General features: G+C 40.3%; 1 protein-coding gene across 2 annotated transcripts in view; it reads left to right on the top strand.

Annotated features, from left to right (window-relative positions):
• The window catches only part of POC1B (POC1 centriolar protein B), a 97,448-nt gene extending 88,117 nt beyond the window's left edge, over positions 1–9,331 (top strand). For both annotated transcript variants that reach the window (XM_026648834.2, XM_026648832.2), the window contains 2 exons: positions 7,190–7,414; positions 8,671–9,331. In XM_026648834.2, the coding sequence (XP_026504619.1) occupies positions 7,190–7,414; positions 8,671–8,775 (330 nt within the window). In that variant the 3' untranslated portion in view covers positions 8,776–9,331. The remainder of the gene's footprint in view (positions 1–7,189; positions 7,415–8,670) is intronic.
• Positions 9,332–9,602: the final 271 nt, after the last annotated feature.

Genomic DNA, 9,602 nt, shown 5'->3' with positions numbered 1-9,602 from the left:
CTCCGCGTGCGGGGGGGGTGGCTGTGCGGTCCTGAGGGGGTGTGTTATGGCGGCGCTATGGAGGGCGGCACTCTTTTTTTTTTTTGCTTGGGGCAGCAAAAAAGTTAGAGCCGGCCCTGGCCATTTAGCAAGTTACTTCCCAGTTGAGATAGGTTTACAGGTATCTCTCTGTTGTGTGGTTCCCATGCCAAGATGAATAGAGTCCTGCCTTCCTCCTGTAAACAGCCAGGCAAGATAGTACGACATATGCATCCCCCCCCACACACACGCACGCACACGAAAGTAATAATTATTAATGCCTTTGAAGGTACACCTCTACCTTGATATAACGCTGTCATCGGGAGCCAAAAAATCTTACTACATTATAGGTGAAACCGCGTTATATCGAACTTGCTTTAATCCACCAGATTGTGCAGCCCTGTCCCCCCGGAGCACTGCTTTACCACGTTATATCCGAATTCGTGTTATATCGGGTCGCGTTATATCGGAGTAGAGGTGTATCATAAAATCCAAATGTGAACATCTGACTAAACTAAATGTTTAACCAAAATGTTTATGTAAGAACAAAGAAATGGTGTACATTTGGGGAGCCTAAAATTGGTGCAGCAATAGCTTTACCAGTGAAAGAGACATTCATACCTTCAGAAAGGGACTTCCTTATAAAGGACCCCATAGACTGTATGAGTGATATCACCCTGCACAGCAATTTCAAAGCCTTGGCTATAGATTTTCAGATGAAAGCTTTTTCATCTATTTAGTAAGGAAAGCTTCCGATGTGATAAACAAGTGGCTTATTGTCTAGAGGTACGAGCCTGGCTTGGAGTGAGACATCTCTGGTTTTCTCTTGGTTAAACCTTTGATGTGATTTGTGATGAGCAATGGATTCTAACTTGGTGGCTATAAGGAAACCATTTTATACGCAGTAATAGCCATTATTCATTCTAAACAGATATCCTGTGAATGCAGATTTGCTGGTGTGGAGTTATTGGGGGAAATATTAGAGAAATTAGTAGCTGAGATTGCAGAGAGGCCTCAACTCTCACTGTCAAAGCTAGCATAGCAATCCATTGGTTGCTACTAACACCAAGAGTATCCAAGATTACTCTGGCAGGTGGAAAAATCTGGAACAAAAGCTTCCAAGGAAACCTAGATAAATTTTTCTCCAAACCAACAAAACCTTCTGAGGACATAGAATAATGCACTTGATGCAATGCAAAATTAGATATTCTCAGATAACATCCAAATGCCTCTTTTGGTATGTCTGTACTGCAATTAGACATCCTCGGCTGGCCTGTGCCAGCTGATTTGGGCTAAGGGGCTTGGGCTAAAAGGCTATTTAATTGTGGTGTAGACATTCAGGCTCACTGGGACCCTCTCACCTCACAGGGTCCCAGAGCTCAGGCTCCACCCCAAGCCCAAACATCTACACCATATTTGAACAGCCCCTTAGCCTGAGCCCTGCAAGCCTGAGTCAGCTGGCATGGGCCATCTGTGGGTTTTTTAATGCAGTTTTTTAAGACATGCCCTTTGTGGGTAGATAACTACAAACAATATGCTGAAAGCCAACCCAGCTTCCACTCTAGACCCTTACATACTCACTGTGGAAGCAAACATGCTTTCAAGACAATTTTCCATCCTTATAGTACACATCATTTTAGTTCATTAGACACCTCTGTTGGGATGTCTTTTAAAAAAAAAAAATCAAAACCTGCAAACATGGCCATACAGGGTCAGACCCATGGCCCATCTAGTCCAGTATCTTTTCTGTGACAGTAACCAATACCAGATCCAACAGTAAAAGGTGGAAGAAACCACATAATGGGCAATTATGATACTGGCAGAGGAAGTCTCCCCCTACTTCCCATTAGAGGTTGGCTTATGACTGAGGCATGAGTTTTTATATCCCTTTGAAAACTAGGGAGTAAGCATAGGTCACAGCTTCTCTGTGGCATAGGAAATAATGTCCTGATTAGAGAAGAATTTGTTACCTTTCAAGACAGTTCACATAAAGGATACAGTTGGCATGTTAGGCTTCTGGGAAACTATTCAGAGAAGTCCATCAGAGGCACTGGGTGGAAAAGTATATGAACCTCATCTCAGGAAGTTTTGCAAAGTAAGTTTCCATTCCTCTGCAGAAAGCATCCTTTGATTTCCACGTAACTTCTTAATTTATAAAGATCTTGCTTTATCGGGGGGGGAGCTCCCGTTCCTTCCTATTATTCTTCTGGAATAATTAAATTCTGTTTATCCTTTTCCTCCTTCTGGCATTCGCTTGCTACTTTCCGTGAATAATGAATGAGTAGAGAAGCTGTGCATCCGAATGAGAAATGTCTTACGTGATGATTTTCTTTCTGCTAGCACTTCTCTCTGGATTCATCCCACCCTGGCAGTCTGGTAAATGGCCAGAATATACACTGAAATTTTTCTCTAAAAGGAGACAGACATATGTTGCCTTAAGGTTAATTTAATATATTAGATCAAGTTGTTTTAATGCTAATAATTGGTTGCTGGAGTGTTTCTTTGGCTGTGGAATAACTCTTTTGGTGGCCTAGTCCTGGAGCCTCCAGCAACATGGGACTGCCTCCAAATTCTACAGGTGGGAATCATTGGCCCATGAGTAATGAATGTGGAGAGAAGCTGCAAACAGAAAATTAGGTAAGATTTCTCATTTCTACAATTATGGCTCCTTCACTGAAGTGAAGAAGATTGCTGCTCTTGTATCATCTAATGTGGGTCATATTTTGATAGAAACATATCTAGATGTCTTTAATGCCATTAATCGTTAGGTACGTAGTCATAATCATAACTTATCTGATTGAAGTTTGTAAACCTTTACCAGTGCTCTTTCCTTGTTTATAACTAAGTTACAGATTCTTTGGGCACAATTTATGATAATTTTTTCTTTTATTTATTTTTTTAGAAAACTGGTTTGTCTTATTTTTGTGGCTTTCCTCTGCATTGATTGTTTTCTTATCAGCATTTGGTCCTTTCAAGTTTGACAACTATTAAGTCTCTTTGTCTCCCACTTATTTATGTAGCCCTTCCCTGCCATGTCATGTCCTGAAGTCTTTGCAGACAATATCAGTGTCCCGGGGTCCTACTCAATACACTAAGATAGTATAAGACTTTCCGCCTGAGGAAGCGGTACATGCTGAATTGACCAGAGGCACTGATGTACCTAGCTGCAAAACACTCTCCACTGCCCATTCAACTGCTAATGTCCTAGAATGTTAGAGCAGTGTTCTGTTGTTAAATCAACAAAAAAAAATCTTTTTTATTTATTTCCTCATGCTGCTTATTCAAGTTGACAGCTTTTTCTCCCTGGAGTTTTAAGGATACATTTGTATTGGATTTAGTAACAAAAGTTGTGGGAGTTCATAATGAAATTTCTGTCTGATTTACTTACAGTCTGCAGAAATTCAAAAATACATCTGTTGTATCAGCACCGAGACTAACAGGAAACCTCAGCTACCAAGTAGGTCACTGTTTAGGGCAGAGATTCTCAAACTGGGGCAGGCAGAGTGGAATGTATTCTGCGGGGGGCGTGAAGTTTTAGGGGGGGAAAAATGTACTGCACACATTTTCCCCACAGCAATGAATAACTAGCTAAGCTGATTCTTCCAAATATATCAGGTCCTCAGGTTGCGCTGTGCATTTGACTCTAGATGACGCTGTGCGTTTTGATGGATTTCTGTTAAGCTTGCATAGCATTATACAGAGTCATTGCCATCTGTACATTAATCCGTTTCCTACGATGCAGTGTGGATATTTAATTGAAGGTAGAAGGGGATCTCTGGATAGCTGTCTCAAGCATACTACCCAGTATGGAATTGCTGTGCTCCAAAAAACAGGTGCACCCATCACACTGGTAACAGCATTGTGATGCATGTAAGATCTCACTTAAAATGTATATTACTCTATATTTAAATGGCTCTGTTCGAATCAATGCCTTACTGTTTTTAATATTTAGTAAGAGTTGCCTGTTTTTTTAAATCAGTATATGTACTTGTATAGTGCGGGGGGTGGGCGTTAACTACTACAGACACAAAGAAGGGGGGCACGATCAAGTATGTTTGAGAACCACTGGTTTAGGGTAGACTTGTCAGCATCTAATATTCTTAGAATTCTTCTTCCCCCACGCCCAAAAAATGAATATGTGTGTGTGTGTTTTGTTTTGAACTACTTGGCAATCATTTTAATAGCTTATCAAAAAACTTGATTTATAAAGCAGTAAGCATTCAGAAAAGACCAGGATTGTGTTCTATATTGCTTAACCACATTTATAATCCTTTCGTTTTTATCTCATAAAAAGATGTATTACTCATGCAGCAAGAAAATGAATTTGCTTTTCAAAAATATTATCAGAAAAAAAATAACGTTCTTGCAGTTTCCTGTTATAATTAAACATGAGAATCCTCTTTCTTCTGTTATATTAATAGGTTGTAAGATGAGAATGATTTTTGGTATATAGCACCACAATTTATTTTTCTTATTTTTCTCCATTAACCAATTTTGGAGAACTTTTCCAGTTGGTAGGCTGGCACACATGCAGAAGAGCCTTATTAATCCTATTTCCTAAGGATCCTAAAAAGCTAAAAACATCTTAGTGAGTTTGAGGTACTTTTATGATCTGGAGGAAGGGCATTCCACATACCCAAAGCTACAGAGGCAAGATATGAACTATACCCCTTCTTCCACAACAATTCTCAAGCTGCAACAGCCCCATTTTTTTCTTACATGTCTAAAAATACAGAGAGGCGGGGGCGCCGTGTTTGGGGGGGGGGGGGGGGGGGGGGGGGGGGGGGGCTAAAAACCCGAGCTCTGCCCCAGGTCCTGACCCCACTCTACCCCTTCCCCCAGACCCCTGCCTCTTCCTGCCCCCACTCCATCCCTTCCCTCAAGCCCCACCCCACCCCACCCCACTTCTTCCCACCCCTTCCATGCCCCCGCTTCACCCCCGCCCTTCCTCTTCCCATCCCGTTCCGCCCCCTCCCCTGAGCATGCCCCACCCTTGTTCCTCGCCCTCTCCCCCAGCGCCTCCTGCACGCTGCAGAACAGCTCATCCGCAGCATGCAGCAGGAGCTGGGAGGGAAGGGGAGGTGCTGATCGGCGGGGCCGCCAGCAGGCGGGAGGTGCTTGGGAGGAAGGGGGAAAGATGGATAACGGTGGATGCTCAGCACCCATCATTTTTTTTCCCCTGGGTGCTCCAGCCCTGGAACACCCATGGAGTCGGCGCCTATGCATAAAATTATATAGGAGCCAGAAGGCAGTGAGATATTCAGGACCCAGTCAGTTAAGGGTTTTGAACATTTTAGAATTGAAACCTAAAATTGAATCCATGCCCAAACAGACAGCTGATGCAAAGAAGTGGGAACCCAAATTTTCCCCTGCCCACGTTGGACAACTATCGAGCCATTTCTTTCTGCTTTAGTTGCATGCAGAAGATCAGTTCCTTCCCAAAATAAAGCTAATTGGAGTAGTTCAAGTGTGATGTCACCAGAGATGGCTGCAGACTTGTAACATTCTCAAAATGGCAGCAAGACTGCCAGATCCATGGCTGCCAAGTGATCTTTATAATCAGCCCCGGTCCAAGAGGGGGTTAATAAAGGAAAAAAGCAAGGGGGAGAAATACAGATACTAACTTCTTTTTTTTTTTTTTAAAGATCTCCAGTGTACAACTAGAATACTGTACTCTTGAATATACAGTGTTGATGCGTATAAATGTTATGGATTATCTGGTAGCAACAGCTAGCAACACTATACTGAAAGTTCTGTACAGTGTATCCTTTATAAACTCTCTCTCCTGAGTTTATAAACAGTCACATGCGAGAAATTGCTGCAGGTTCAAGCTTTGCAGACAAGGTCTTGACTGGCAAACAACTTTAAAATAAACTACATTCCAAATGCCAGATTTTCAGACTCTGGTGCTTAACATTTGGGCACCTAAATCTTTATTTAAACACCTAAATCTCTTTGTTTTTTTTTTTTTACTGTTCCGGTCCAATTCCTATGGAAGTCCGTGTAAAGACGCCTTTTGATTTCAATGGGATTTAGATCCAATTTTTAGCTAACTACTGATTAATTTGCCTAAATCAACACCTAGCGCCCCAACTTTGAAAATTGGACACTAAATCAATTCAGCGATTTAAGTTCTAGAAAATTATGTTGGTCATGAGAAGGATTTTTTATGAATTAAGATGTATTTTACAATTCTCTAATTTGAAAGTATATCCAGTTTTAAATTATTAGCATTTTGGAGGATTAGATAGGTAAAATATCAGAATTTTCTCTTTCCATTGCTAAGCTTATAGGGTTGTTTTACAAGACTTAAAGAACCTTTAGAGAGGCAGTTACAATTTTAACTTCTCGTGTATTCTGTTTTCTTTTGTAATCTAATGGATATTACAAGGCTAATTTGGTAAGAAAACAAAATGTGGCTGCTATCATTAGTTTATTTTGGGGGAAGATATCTGAGGCATTAAAAGAATGTGACCCTTGGCATCTTGATAGAGCCAGGTAAAGTTGATGTGAGTGACCATCTGGTGACTGCTGACTTTGCAGCCTCTCCTCGCAAGAGAGTGCCATTAGGACTCCTGAGGGTGCAAAGAAAAACAGAAATAAAGCAGCATGAAAGGAACTGATACTGTCACTCTGATCTTGAGGCAATGCTCATATATCAGCATTGTTTGATAGTTTAATCTCCTTTCTCTCCCTTGACTTCAGGTTGTGTGTACCCTTTCAACCTTTTCCTCCTCTTGTTCTTTGGGGAAGTCAGTTTCCCAGGAAAATGTAGCTGAATGAGTAACTAAAAACTATCTATGGCTGTTTTTCATTGTATAGGATACCTTTCTCTTTTATTAAAGAAAGATTTACATTGACTTTAATCTCCAGTAGTAAAACCTCTAATCCCTCAGTCATATGTACCCAAGATATAGTAGTTGGTGTTGACATCATCTGTGAGGATTGCTGAATTTTCTCCATATACTGTGAACTTTTGTTCCCTCATATATCTGCCACAGCCAAAATTCTCTCCTTGGTGAGAATGAATGGATGTGATATAAAATTGGACCTTATACAGAAAGAAAAACTGACCCTTTTGTATATGCTTATGTATGTGCCAATATATTTTTGAAGCATAAAAAAGTAGATCTTTATACCTTCCTTTCCCTATGATTCCAACTAAATGAAGTCAAGGACAACTGGCTCTTCAAATGGAGTTTCCCTATTCAAAGATGATATGAGCAGTGAAGATCTGCGGTATCGTCCTGCTTTGTTCTCACCCGCAAGCTCAAGAAGGAGGCTGGAGGACGAGGTTGAACCAGCTGTGTGTACCGTGGACAAGCGCATAGGCATCTCGCCAGCTCTGGGTAATGCTTTAGAGCACATTGTGGAGCAGCTGGATGTTTTGACTTTAGTGAGTATGCAATGGACTAGTAACGCTTCCTTAATTAATATGGTAATTCCCTCATTACTGGGTAAAAAACCTGGAGCCACGCTCATAACCCGAAGTATTAAAATGTTGTGTGGGCTGACTTTACAGATGGTTAGAGTCCTGCTGAATTCTTTCAATCTCATGAAATGTTGGCCATATGAATTAAATTCATTAAAGTCAACATAGAAGGTTCTTTAAAAAGCTTTTTCTTGTTATGCAACTGCCAATGGCATTTTAAAACTTTGAAAGGCTATTGTTATATTTTTAACTCTTTGGCTGGGAAGTTGGGATTTTTCAGTAGTAACTGCTAATGTTGATTTACCAGAAGCCTGCTGTTGACTAGAGTGTGTTAGATTCCAACTTGAACAATCATGCTCTGACAGAGGATGAACAAAATAAGAAAGGCAGAACAGTTGAGAGAAGAGCATCCCCATCTTTTGGTAGTTCCAGGACTATAGACATTTTCAGCCTGAGGGCTCCAGGTTCTAGGTATCAAGGTAGAGTCCAGGCACAGGCATAATTCTAAAAATCAGTGTGAGACAGAGCAAATACCAGCATTAATCAATGGCTTCTGATTCAGTTGAAAATTCTCATCATTTCCTCTCAGTAACTCAGCTCCAGCCAATTTATATTTAAGATATTGCACTTTACTTGGTAATTTATTAAAAGTGTGCCTAATTGAAATGGGGTAGTCAGATAAATGTAGTGAAAGAAATGCTGAGCGAAAATGCTTAATTTATCAGAAGAATCAAAAGGGCTATCAGTTAATTGTGGAATAATGTAGATTAAAGCAGAACAGTCTAGAAAGTTACCTTTCTAGAAATAAAATGAATTCTTGGAGGATGCCTTTTATTTAGTACTTTAAAAAAAACAAACCTCTTTTTTGGTTGTTTCTGCAGTGCTTGTTTTTGTAGCTGGAGACCCAAACAATATGTTCCATTAATGGATGATATTTTATTTTATTTATATTAAAGCTTGTGTAGATGAATAATTATCCAGGGATACAATACCCTCCAGTAAGTTTTGTTGAGGCAGGTTTATGCCTTTTGACAATCCTCTTAGTTAAAAAGCCATAGTATTAATTTTGGGTTTAAATGGGAGACTATCTAAAGCCAGTATTGCAGCCATAGTCTTTTTTGTTATTCAGTACAAGCCATTGTTTTTGTGAATAAAGCATTGTGCACATTTATGATATTGCAGAAATATGTAAAAAATACATGACTGTCCTCTTCTTGCAGACTATTTCAATCCTGGAGCAGCGATTGACTTTGACTGAAGATAAACTGAAAGAATGCTTAGAAAATCAACACAAAATGTTACTTCAAGCCAGGCAAGGAGAATAAAAAGTACAAATGTAGTTGATCTGTACTGATGAATATGTTTCATACATTCTCAGGGAACTAATAAATGATGATGCCTTATTTAATCTCACAATAAGCAAAAAGCAAATTTTGTCTCTTATTTTAACCTATTGCTGTAAGGAGAAAAAAGTGGAAAAAGCACATGCAGTATATTTTAAAAATATAGTGGCAAACTAACGTTTGGTTAACATATTTAATAAAATGTAGTTTAGCAGAAGATTAATACAGTTTTAATACACATTTTGGGTGACTCTTTGACATCCATAGAGTGAGGATTTCACTCTTTATTTTGTTTGTTACCTCTCAACCTTTCATCCTCATTACATTCTACCAGTTGGCAGCCTATACTTAAATATTTTCCCAGGCCTAAGAACCTTTTTTAAAAGCACTGAACAACAAACTATGCAATTTTAGATGGAAGGCATTTATTGTGAAAGGAGGTAAGGCAGCTTTTTCAACCTAAGTGAGACTTACTTAAAATGAAGTTGCCTTAAGAACAGCAGGTAGAAATTATACCCATAGAGAAGTGACAAGACCTGCCCAACTCCTAAGAAATTTCAGGGGGATTTTAGGGACTTCTGTTTTTTTAAGGGTAAGCAGATTTTTTTTATTACAGATATGAACTATAGCCCGTCCTGCACCCCAAGCCTCTGCCCCAGCCTTGAGTCCCCTCCAAGAGACAGCACCCCGTACCTCCTCCTGCACCCCAACCCCCTGCCCCAGCCCTGATCACCCTCCCAGAGCCAGCACCCCATGCCCCCTCTTGAACCCCAACACTCTGCCCCAGCCCGGAGCCCCCTCCTGCACCC

This window comes from Terrapene carolina, unplaced genomic scaffold (genome assembly GCF_002925995.2).
Source record: "Terrapene carolina triunguis isolate 2854851 unplaced genomic scaffold, T_m_triunguis-2.0 Scaffold68, whole genome shotgun sequence".
NCBI lineage: Eukaryota > Metazoa > Chordata > Testudines > Emydidae > Terrapene > Terrapene triunguis.
This window is presented reverse-complemented; position numbering and strand designations above follow the sequence as displayed.